Source organism: Corvus brachyrhynchos, unplaced genomic scaffold, assembly GCF_000691975.1.
Source record: "Corvus brachyrhynchos isolate BGI_N302 unplaced genomic scaffold, ASM69197v1 scaffold338, whole genome shotgun sequence".
Classification (NCBI taxonomy): Eukaryota; Metazoa; Chordata; class Aves; order Passeriformes; family Corvidae; genus Corvus; species Corvus brachyrhynchos.
Genome location: NW_008239334.1, coordinates 193,793 through 205,792, shown reverse-complemented (window position 1 = coordinate 205,792; position 12,000 = coordinate 193,793). Strand labels below are relative to the sequence as shown.

The 12,000-nt window shown below is 50.7% G+C and overlaps 2 protein-coding genes across 2 annotated transcripts in view; both read left to right on the top strand.

Annotated features, from left to right (window-relative positions):
• Positions 1 to 256: 256 nt before the first annotated feature.
• Positions 257 to 1,162, top strand: YOD1 (YOD1 deubiquitinase). The gene has a single exon (XM_017741116.1). It carries the CDS (start codon positions 398 to 400, stop codon positions 1,031 to 1,033), a length of 636 nt encoding a protein of 211 aa, XP_017596605.1. The 5' UTR covers positions 257 to 397; the 3' UTR covers positions 1,034 to 1,162.
• Positions 1,163 to 6,517: 5,355 nt separating this feature from the next.
• The window catches only part of CUNH1orf116 (chromosome unknown C1orf116 homolog), a 7,965-nt gene continuing 2,482 nt past the window's right edge, over positions 6,518 to 12,000 (top strand). Inside the window, exons 1-3 of the mRNA XM_017741095.1 lie at positions 6,518 to 7,740; positions 7,854 to 7,930; positions 10,670 to 11,410. Of these exons, the coding sequence (XP_017596584.1) occupies positions 7,715 to 7,740; positions 7,854 to 7,930; positions 10,670 to 11,410 (844 nt within the window). The 5' untranslated portion in view covers positions 6,518 to 7,714. The remainder of the gene's footprint in view (positions 7,741 to 7,853; positions 7,931 to 10,669; positions 11,411 to 12,000) is intronic.

Below are 12,000 nucleotides of genomic sequence, written 5' to 3'. Positions count from 1 at the left end.
GAGTCCCGCGGGGCCGTGGTGGGGCCAGCGGCTGTTGGCTGGGGCTGTGTCCCAGCAGGATACCGAGATGGGGGAAACGGGAGGAGCTGTCCGAGGCCGGGTTGGACGGGGCTTGGAACACCCTGGGGTACTGGAAAGTGTCCCTACGCGTGGCAGGGGTGGGACTGGGTGATGTTTAAGACCCCGAGCCATTCCATGATTCCATGATTGTCCTCTGTGATCCTCAGCAGTGACAGCACAGCCGTGTTGTTGTGTTGTAGGAGCAGCAGCAGCTTTTAAGTACCCGCTTTATGTCCCTCTCACCTCTCCCTCCTCCTTTCTGGCAGGCGACACTCTCATAGTCGAAGAGGACACATCCAAACCCGAGCCCGACTCGCCTGTGGTCACCAAAAAAACAATGTCCCACCCTGTCAGGGAAGCTGTGCCTGTGCTGGCCAGGAGGGTTGTGCCAGCAGACAATTCCTGCCTGTTCACCAGCGTGTCCTACGTGGTGGAGGGCGGCGTGTACGACCCCGGCTGCGCCCCCGAGATGCGCAGCCTCATCGCCCAGATCGTGGCCAGCGACCCCGAGTCCTACTGCGAGGCCGTCCTGGGCAAAACCAACAGGGAATACTGTGACTGGATCAGGAGGGAGGAGACCTGGGGAGGAGCCATCGAAGTGTCCATCCTGTCCAAGTTCTACCAGTGCGAGATCTGCGTGGTGGACACGCAGACCGTGCGCATCGACCGCTTCGGGGAGGACGCCGGCTACGCCAAGCGCGTGCTGCTCATCTACGACGGCATCCACTACGACCCCCTGGAGCGCCGCGTCCCCGCCTCGGACATTCCCCCCCAGACCATCTTCTCCACCAGCGATGACGTGGTGCTGGCGCAAGCCCTGGAGCTGGCGGACGAGGCCAGGAGGAAGAGGCAGTTCACGGATGTGAATCACTTCACCCTGCGCTGCATGGTGTGCCAGAAGGGACTCACGGGGCAGCTGGAGGCCAGGGAGCACGCCAAGGAGACTGGACACACCAACTTCGGGGAGGTGTGAGCTCAGCATGAGGAGGGTGCCATCGACTACCTCACCGCTCCGGAATCAAATTCTGGAGTCCCAGATAAGCTGTTTGTAATCATAAAATTCCGTTCACAGAGCTTGAAAAGCGAATTAACTTAATGGTGGCCAACGCACAGGTTTGGGAATAGGGGACTGGGAGTAGGGATGCTAAGGGATGGCACTTGAGCTGGGGGTGGACAGGGGCAGGCACACACTCAGTGTCTTAAAAGCATTATAAAGTTTTGCTGATGTAGCTACGGTAGGCAAGTTCTATCGCAAATCTGTTTAAGGGTGTCATGCTAAGTCTTTCAAAATACCAGGTATTTACACAAATGTGTTTCAGAATTAATCCATAAGTTATTTGCCTTTCATCCTTCATTCAGTCCATTCTTCCCTCCAAAAAACTGATAGCTCATTATTTTTAAAGCACTGTTTCCTCCATTAAAAGCTATGGAAAATTGATCAGTGGTATACTACAAAAACTAGTATTTCATTTGGAGATGAAAGGGCCATACCTGCAGCATCATCAGCCCTGGCTTGGAGCTAGACTGCTATAAAATGGGTCCTCAAAAGCACTTGTGTGTGTGTGTGTGTGTGTGTGTGAAATCAGAGCAGACAGACACAACCAGGCTTGTCCAACCCACCTCTGAGGTGCTGAATGAATGTCTCTGGACGATTTCAGGGTAATTCAGGGGATGCAAGGCTTTGGGACACACACACATCAGCACCACTTACACTGGGAATTAGGCTCTGCACACAGGAGCAGCTCTCAGAGGGGAAACTGCTCGTGTGGTGCATGATTTGTAATGGAAAGATCAAGTACAATAGCAAAATACAATTTGTAGTGGAAAGAGGATCTCTGAGCTGCCCTGTACCATCAGGAATAGACTGTGTAGTTTGTGTGGAGACAACTTTAGGGAGAGAAATGGCCTCTAAGCTTTAAGGTAGCCTTTAAATTAATGAGTAGATGGATAAGTGTTGAATAAAACTTATTAATCCTCCGTAGGTAGTTTTTAGTTGCTTGAAAAATAACTCTCAACCCCCTGGTGTTTACACTGCATCAGAGCATAGGCATGTTTCCTGGAGTACTTGGGATTCTTCTTCATAAGAGCATTGGAAATTCCTGCAAGAGGGAAGTGAGTAGTTAGGGAAGTGACTTAATTTGCATCTGTTAAATACATTGAATACTTTACTTGAGTAGAGCCAATCACGGCCATGGTGTCACTAAGCTGTTCCAGTTTCCAAATACTGTAAATGAGCACTTTAAGGTTGAGTTCTCACTCTTTGCTGGTAAAAAGTTTTGCCCTCTGAAGGCCAGAGCCAGAAGGGAGGCTTGAAATTTCATCTGCTTTCTGCCTTAATGTGTTTGATTTGTCACCGGTGACTGTGGAGTAGCGAGACTTTCATTGTGATAATGAAGGGTGCAGCTGAATATTCAGAACAAAATAAGCTGGGTGAAGTGCCCCACTCCTTGGACTGTTCAGAATCAGGGAAGATGAAATTGGTTTGATGGGATATCTTACCTCACAGTGGGGCTGTGAAGCTTAACAGCAAGTGCTTTCGAGGGCTTTTAAAAGGTGCTGTAAAGGTGCATATTACTGAAGGGGATTTATGGGGTGTTTTTTTTTTTCTTTGAAATGCCTGCAACACATCCTTGTTTCTTGAATTTTAAAATATCCTTTGCCTGCCATTCTTGTGTTACTGTTTTGAGTGACCTTCCTTGCACTTTTAGAAGGGGAGCAAGAACGAGCATCTTTGGACTGAGGCAGAAATAAACCCCCTTTCCACGTGGAACCTAAAATCCAGTTTGAAAGGCCTCTGTTCCCTAAGGCACCTGATCAAACCGGTGCAGCAACACCACCTTTTCTGCAAAAATCACATTTCAGGTTCTCAGCGGAAGCTCCCACTTGGATCTTGAAATGCAGAAGGGTTTTACTGAAGAAGGAACATAATTACAGAAGTGCTTTGCTGAATTAAGGCATGAATAATTAAACAGAAAGCCTAGAATCGCCAAGAGCACTATGGACCAGGTTTGTTTTTAATTCAGTATTAAAATACACATGAGCACTGTTGGGAGTTTCCTACAGAAAGCCATTTAGCTTCCAGTGTTAAACCCCGCTCTGCTTTTAGCCTCTCATTAGGAAAAGAAGATAAAAACCCCCAAAACCCAGCATTAAACCCAGCCCTGTAGAAGCTGACGCTTAAAAACCTCCAGAAATACCTGACAGTTCAAAGGAACTTGAAGATTACACTGTGTTATAACTACTTGAGCTGAAGTACTGGCTAGGAATGAGACCAAGAGACTGTCGAGCCCCAGGTGTGCTCTCGGCTTTCCCAGGGAAGCAGGGACGTGCCTGGGACAAGGAGCTGATCCTCACCCTTTGCCATCTGTCACATGGACACAATACCTACCTCAGAGAGGTGCACAAGGTGTCTTTGAAACACAAGTGGAAGATCCATATTTATTGTCTGCCTTGACTTTGGGGAGCAACCCTTAGATTTTAGCTTTGTGTCCTGGATGGATTTCTCAAAGTGTGTAAAATTTTTTTTTTTTTTTTTTTTTTTTTTTTTTTTTTTTTTTTTTTTTTTTTTTTTTTTTTTGGTATTTCTCAGTTGCAGTATTTGAAAACAAAAAAAAAAGAGCTTTATTTAATCCAGAGTGTTGAGCTTTGCTGGATCATGTTTGCATTGGGAATCTGCTAACAGAGAATCAGTTCCGTTGGAGGGAGGCGCGTCACTATCACTGCTTGGATGTTTTCTTCTGTTGCCTAGAAAATAAAATCTCTTTGGTTAAAAAAAAAAAAAAATTACCTGTAATTTGTGGTTGTAAAAGAACAAGTCATCTTTGGCACTGACTGTGAGAAAAACTTCTCCTTGTTCTCTTAAACTTTCCCGAACAAAAAGTATCTACATTGTTTAAAATGTAAAGTCTGGATAGATTTAAATTACAGCTCCTTTTCTTTTTACAAATTATTCTTAGGGGTTTTTTTAGTACTTTTTAACCAGGATTTTCCTGCCCTTAGTGACACAGTCAGGGAATTATCACAAAAATGACATCCTTTAGTGGTGGGATGAATTCTGAATATCAGAATGGGACAAGATGAGCTTCAAGGTCCTTTCCAGCCCAAACCATTCTGGGATTCTACGAAATATGATACCTGAGATATCAGGACTGTAAAGAGAGTTTTACATCTGCAGAATCTATTATGCATTGAAATATATAAATCATTAAACAGACTTTATGAATATTTGGGTCCAGTATTACAAAGATCTACTCCGTGGATGCAATAGACTGAAAGACCAGTCTGGGGAGAAAATCAGTAGTAACTGGAATTTCTGAAGGACAAACCTAATTCCTAAGTTCTGGGTGAATCCTATCAAAAGAGCAGTTTCTGGGGAGAGCACTGAGGAAAGGAACATCTTGTTCCGTGGTACATCTAAAATCAGCACCTTTCCCTGAGCACAGTCCCAGCAGGGGCCACTTGTGACAGGTTGGGGACAGTCCCCTGTAGCCATCCTGCTCTCCTGGAGACTTGGAGAACATCCCAGCACTGGAACTGGGATCTGTTCTGGGGCAACCAACCCCCTGTGAAACTGAAACCTCTCTGACCCCGCAGTGCTGCCTCTTTGCCCTTCTCCACGTGGGAGGGGACAGGGCTGAGTGAAGAGAGAGCAGAAGTTCTGTGCTGCTGTGCCCCGTGCTGGGGGAGCTTCTGAGAAATCAGACCGACACACGAGTGCTGAATCATCCGTGTTTGGCTGATTTCGCTGCAGAACCCGCCCATGGGCCAGCCCTGGGAACCTCTCCCTGGCAAGGAAACTCTCCAGAAGAGGAACTAAAAGTAGTCAGCTTGCTGTTTTGAAAATTGCTGCTGCCACACAATTAAATGTCTGCCTGCATTTTACATCAAACTGCATCCAGCTCTAAGACTGCCGTCAGGCTTGCTCTGAAAAAAAATCCTTCAAGTTGGGTGAAATCACTCCTGCTGTTTCACCTGTCTGAGCACCAGATGTTTCCTGGAGCAGGAATACAACAGAGGAGCTAACAAAATCAGGTTGTCCAGGATTGCAGTGCCCTTGTCTTTTGTTTTTAATTAAAGTCTTGAGGAAAGTGTTGGGGAGAAGAGCTTGAGAGCTTGAGAGCTGCCTTCTCATCTCTGGTGTTAATGGTAACCAAGCTATGGGAACACCTCATGTCCCTTCTCTGGCTCTTTTCTGTAAAGCAGAGATAACAAACAGAGCTCCTTGGCCATAGGAAGGTTTAATGACTGCTGTGCAACAGGAGGCATTAACTACGTGGTGCTTTCCATAACTGATTTGTCAGCACCCAGGCTGTACCTGCAATTTGGGCGAAGGAAAGTGCCCAAGAGTTCCACAGAGTCAAATAAACATCCTTACCTTGACAGGAATCTTATCAGTGACGCCATGTGGATGCTTCTCCTTCAGGGCCAGGCCTGAGTCACTTGTGCCCTCGTATTTAGGAACAGGGTGAGGCACAGCAGGGCTGTGAACCTGCCAAAGTCCTTCCAGGGCACTGGGAAGTTCTCTCTGCATCATTTGACTCCTCACATACCCTTCGTGCCATCTGTGTGAAATCACACCTTGTTTTGGGTTGGATCTATTTGTATTTGTTAGAGGGAGAGGAATGTGGAGAAAGAACAGGTTCTTTCTGGGCTTCTGATTCGGAGCAGCTCAAGATTTCTCCTGATGGATCATGACACCTTCCTGACCCACACAGGGCTGCAGGCAGCCAGCTCTGCCTGTTCTACTGCCCAGATTGGAGTCCTGGTGCTGTCAGGACATCCCTGCCCTGTGCTGGTGCTCACTCACACCCTGCTGGCACTGCAATAACAAAATAACCCCAGCTTTGGTTTCCTCCCTCTCTCAGAGCAGCCTCAGCACCGGGTACAACTCGACAAAACCCGCATGGCTCTAAAGCGGGTTTCCTCCCTCTCTCAGAGCAGCCTCAGCACCAGGTACAACTCAACAAAACCCGCATGGCTCTAAAGCTTCCATTTAAAATTAAAATTAATTCAGAATCAAACCCACTCCATTAATTAATTTCACATTTAAACTCTGTTTAAACTGCTGCACCATCCAGCACAACTCCCGAAGCACTGGCACCAATCCTGCCCTCAATCCCTGGCTGTCAGCGCTCCGGCTGCTCCCGACGTGCTGCATCCCCATCCCTCAGCTGCTGCAGGCCAGCGTGGGAGAGCAGGAAGGGCTGGGGCTGGCTGGGGCTGGCAGCAGCCTCTGGTTCGTTGATTTGCTCCCCAGCACGTTCCCTTCTGGAACAGCACTCGGCTGGGCTCGGCACCGCCGGTGGGAGCCTCGACGCTTCCCGGCTCATCTGCTTTCCCTCCATCTTCCTGTGACTTTCATTAGCTCCACTTCCCTGTTCTGTGGAGCAGGGAACATGTGTGGCAACACAGACTTTTGCTACAAATACAAATCTAAAAAAAATAAAAATCATTGTAGCATAGAAATGTGAATGAATCCCGCAGCTGTGTCAGCCCTGGAAATTCCCTGCAGGGTGTTTGTAGATGTTCAGTGAGCAGCACCTTGTCAAGCAGGTACAAGTCCGTGCTGTGTGTGGGGAATGGCCAAAGTGTTGTTTATCAGCTGGAAAAGCTCTGATTTTAGTAACAGAGCCCGAAGTCAGTCATAAGGAGGCATGGCTGCTGCCTCCCTGCCCTGCAGCACCACCCGGGCTGGGGGTCGGTGTCACCCTGCGCAGGGTGGGCGAATCTGGGCCCCTCTTTGGAAGAGGCAGCAGAGGTGGTACCCTGGGGCTCAGAGTGGGAGATGCTGCTGAAGGAAATGCCTGGCAGAGTTTCTGAGAAGGTGTCATCAGGGTGAAGATGAGTGTGGTGGGCATCTTGGGGGGCTTTAGCTTTCACCAGAGCTCCAGGAACTGACCTCAAGCTGCCTGGGGAAGGAGTCCCCAGCACTGGAAGGAGCTTGCAGAGGGTTTTGGTGCCAGCAGGGAATGGTGCCAACTGGGGCAAAAGCAGCTGCAGGTCGGGACAGGCAGAAGGAGCCTTGGAGCTGCGCAGACCTGGGCACCCCATCCTGCAGCACGTAAATAGATCTGTGCTGAAGCTTCCCTTCCAAAACACTTTCTGCCTGTCTTCACAACCTCCTTCCTTTGCAGGCAGCAAACTTTTGGCCTCTGGGAAGCTGTGGTGAAATGCAAGTCCCTACCTGTCCTAGCCCAGGCTGTGTTTTCAGAGCCGAGGAGGAGCCAGCTCCTACCCCGAGCTGCGGGATCCCTGCACAAACCACCTGAGAGAAGAAACCTGTTGTGGGTGACGCGTTCCCGGGCGCAAACGCCCAGCCGGGGACGTAATTATTGTGTGCAAGGCTCGGGTCAGGGCTCGGCTCGGCTGCTCCGGTGTCAGCGAGCAGCTATGCGGCAGAACAGGATGTCGGATTAAGGAGTCTCCGGCGAAACCCGTGCCGAGGACAGCAGAGGACAGCAGGGAAGTGAGGGAGCTGGGTGGTACCGAGCAGAGCTGCCCGCAGCTCCCGGGCACTGCCAGCTCACACCCAGCGCTGGCAGCGCAGCAGCCACGACCCAGCGCTCTGGGGCATGGCACGGACGGGTTTTAGGGGCTCAGCCACGCCGTGACCCCAGCCTGGAGCAGGAGGAAAGGTGCCTTGCAGGGCTGCAGGATGAATTTCGCTCGCCCTGGCTGCAGGTGAGGGGCCAGGGATCGCCTGTCAGGACGTACCTGCGAGCAGCCACGGGCCCGGCACAGCCTTATCTGCAGCGGGAGCAGAGTTAATGTGTAACCTGGCTGTGTTTGCTTAGCCCAGAAAAGCAAAGAAGTCCTGGGACAGGCACGGCTGGGACAAGGAATTGGGCAGCACGGAACGACGGACGGCCTGGTAAAAACAACGAAACGGATTAATAATCATTTGTGTTCCTGCTTGTCCTTTGCTTTCTGTGCTTTTCGTGCTGGACGGGCTGCGGGTGAAGGGCTGGGGGGCTCTGGGTACCTGCAGGGCTCTGCTTTGGAGGGGTGAAATGCAGTGGGGGATTCACCAGCGAAGCTGGACGAGGTGGTTTGAAGGTGGTGGTGGTGGTGGAGGAAAGCTGGGGAAAGCTGTGCCCAGGACAGCAAACAGCTCAGGCAGCTGCTGGGGCGCTTCATTCTTGTCCAGAGAGGAGGAAATGCGGATCTGCCACCGTCCCCTTTGCCCCTGAGGTGCGATCCATCCCCTGGGCTGCTCAGGAGCAGGTGCCTGCAAAGGGGGATTTGCTTCGGGTTGTGTTTGGGGTGGCCGGACAAAGCCAGGGGCAGCAGGGGTCCGGCTGCTCTGCCCCAGGCAGCAAAACCGAGGTGTTTTAACCCGGGATGGAGAGCTTGGGGTGGTGCTGGCTGAAAGAAAGTAGCCTCTTGTCTAAAGCAATTAGCATTAATTGCTACCCAGCACCTCTTTGATGGCTCCGTGGGCTTTCAAAGGACAGTTATGAGAACGGCCACAAGAGCTGAGGGATCTGGCCTTTGGATTTAGATTAAAAAAACTTCTTCCAAATATATTTTTAGTGGGGGAAGAGATCAACACCGTTGAAACCCAGCTATAAAACAGCTTTTTGAGTACTGCGTCTTTTAAATCAAATGCTCAGTTGCGTTTTTAATTCGTGGCTCTTACTCACGAAAAGAAGGAACTGAAATCCTTCTGAATCATTAAAACTGGGGAGTTTCAACACTGATTTTTCCCCTTTCCCAAGCTGGATGAGTGTGCTGGAGCCGTAATCACATCAGAGAACTAAGGGGCAGGAAAAGGAACTTCTTGTTTCAGAGCAGATCCTCTGCAGCACCCGGCGGGCTCAGGCTGAACTTTGCCTCCCGTGAGCCGGGGCTCGGTGGATGCCAAAGCCTTGGCGGCTGCTTTAGGTCCCTGCAAATGCTGTTTGAATGAGAGGAAATCCATTCTTTAACGGCCTGGTGGTGGTGGGGATCCTCATGGTGGAAATGCCTCCCTGCTGGCCCCAAGCAGCTGCACACTCAACTTCCAGCAAGGCTTTCACTTCCCCAGGAGGGTTTTGCTGTCTGAAATTTGGGAGGGAGGCAGCCAGAAGCACTGCAACAACCATGGTCAAGCCTCCTGCTACTTAGGAGTCAATATAAATCTATAAATCTAGTTTTGATATAAATCTAAATTTCACACTGTGGATGTTCAAGTGCACAGCAAAACCCTGCAGAGGCCTGAAGTCTCCCAAGCTCAGCTCTGCTTCCTGACAGCTCAAATCCCTGGCCATGAAGTGATCTGAATTCAAAGAATCCAGGGAACTGCTGTTCCAAAGCCACCACTTACTGCAACGTCATTTAAGCAGTAAATAATGCAAAGCTGAGACTGAAATATTAAAATCCTCCTGCGTGGAAGGATTAGATCTGTCAGGGTGTGGGTGTTGAAATCTGATTTTTGCGGCATATTCCAATTACAGAGGAATTCTTTCAGGGTCTAACGCTCTGAACAAGCAGCCAGTTCTGCTCACTTATCGCTGGATCTAATTCCCTGATCCTGCTACAAGAAATAAAAGCAGCAGTGTGTTCCTGCCTGCAGGTTACAGCACAAAGGGCTCCTCTGTCTTCTGAGGAGCAAATCCTCTCGCGTGGGTCCGTGTGTCTTGGAGGGGGTGTTGGTGTTTGTTTTGCTGCTCCCTTTTGCCTCCACAGCCCAGTTCCCTCCCCAGGAACGGGGTGGTGCATGTGGAGGGAACTAACTGGTGGTGCCAGGAAATTTCGGAAGCTCAGTGCTTTGCATCCATCAGTAATGACACCTTCCGTGGGCGCTCAGCCTCTCTCTGCGGGCAGCAGAGCTCTGTGCAGGGATAACTGTCCCCTGTGCCACGTGGGCCCCTGCCCTGCCCCTGTCACGGTGTTGGACCGTGACCCAAGTTGGACCCTGAACCCAAGTTCAGGGTGTTTGTCAGGCAGCTGCTGCCACACTGGGGTCCCACTGGTGATGGGGGGTCCGGGCTGCATCCAGAGGAGCATCAGGGGGACCCTGCTGTGAGCAGGGGGGACATTGAGGGGCTGCTTGAACCCCCCTGGAGCAGCCTGAGCACAGCCCCAGCCTGCCCTGCTCCCCATGGGCTGCGCCAGCCGTGTGCCCAAACACACCCAGGCGTGCCCCAAAGGCCGGGGACACCTCCCCAGGGCCCCCAAGGAAGGGCGGCAGAGGAAGCTCCTGACAGAGCGAGGATGTGAGTAACCAGCAGCACTTGGGGCCAGCTCGTTCTCAAGTTCAAGCTGCAGGGCTGGCACAGGGTGTGGCGGAGGAAAGAGGTCCCATGAGTCGGGGCTGGGGCTGGTGCTGGGATCTCTGAGGCTGAGCTGGGCTTGCAGCTTCTGCCTTTGCCTTACCCACCCCTCTGAGGTGATTAGAGAGCCACCAACACGAGCTGGCTGTGCAGAGATGACCCTATTCCAAATTATTTTGGGGAAAACTTCAAAGATTATTTTAAAAAGCCCAGCTGTGCCTTCTCCTGGAGACAGCAGCCTAAGATGGAGCACATTTCCTCCACCCAGCAGCATCAGAGCCTGCCTGTCCTCCCTCCCAGCGTGCTTGAGTCAGCCCCGGGAGAATCCCACAACTTAATGCTTCTCCTTTCTCCAGCCACCAGGGCAGCCCGTGCTATGCCTAGGAAGGAGCTGGGGATGGCTGGCTGCAGCTCCGGCAGCTGTGACAGCATGGTCAGCACGGCTTCCGACCACTCACAGCGGGTGAGTAACCCTGGGGTGCCCGGCCCAGCTCGCCCCTCTGAGCTGAGCAAGGGTTTGGGGCAGATCTCAGTTCAAATCCGCTCTCCATCGGTGCTTCGGGAGCCCCTGGAGGCCCTGAGCCAGCACCAGGACCAGATGAGTTCCTGCCCCAGAGCACTCGCAGCCTTCCCAAGCTGCCACGTGTGTGGCAGCAGCCGGGAGCCTTTGCTGCTGCAGGGTCTGCTCTGGGCCAGGCTGGGATCCGTGCCAGCGGCTCCTGTGCTGCCAGGGGTGCGGGGCAGACCCTTGGGTAACTGGGTCACACTGGCTCCGAGGAGAGTGACTTCACCTGGAGGAGACAGCGAGCTGAGCTCCTCCTGCCTGGCAGAGAGGAATGCCCCAGTTAAGGCAGAGATGAGTGTGGGCCATGGGTGTAGATGTGTCATTTTTCACTATCTCTCCGTTCAAGCTCGTTTGTCTCCCAACGCTGATTCCAAGATTGATGCACTAATTACATCCTGCCTTGCTGGGAGCATAATTGATATGTGTGAGAGCAGTGCTCAGTCCTGGCAGGTTTTCCATTTGATGTATTGCAAACCAGAACCAAACCCTCTGAATGTAATAGGGATGGAAAAACTGGTTGTGATAGTGCACAGTAAAAGATTTGGATAAGGTGCCTCTGCAAAACAACTCCACCTGGGATGATTCCTGCCCCGTGCTTGTTGATCTGATGCACATTCCATCCTGTCCTGCGCTTCATTTTGTTCATGACAGATTGCAGGAATCACCTTGATATCTGATGTTGCAATATCACATCTCCTGGTACTCAAAATACAACAAAAATTAAGCAGCTCTTGCTGAGGTGTGAATGGGAGAACAAGGAGAATTCATCACCTGCACAGAAACCTTCAGTATTTATGGTGTTTTCTAAGCATTAATAGAAGTGTCTGTACCTACAGTTCTGTCACCCATCTGTTCACATTTCACAGTAATTTAAAGAACTGAAAGTAAGAGGCCAAGTTCCCAAGTTAAGAATAATCCACCTCCTGACCCACAGAGTAGGGTAATATAAAAAAAGGCTTTAAGTATACATATATTTCCTATTTTAGAGGAGGTTGTCTGGTTTTCTGGAGCTGTAAATACTCATCATTGAACAGCCACTGGCCAAGCAGCTGCCACAGGCTCTCCAAACTACCCAGACATTAAACAGTATAAAGTTATATGTATATAAAAAGTTATATAAAG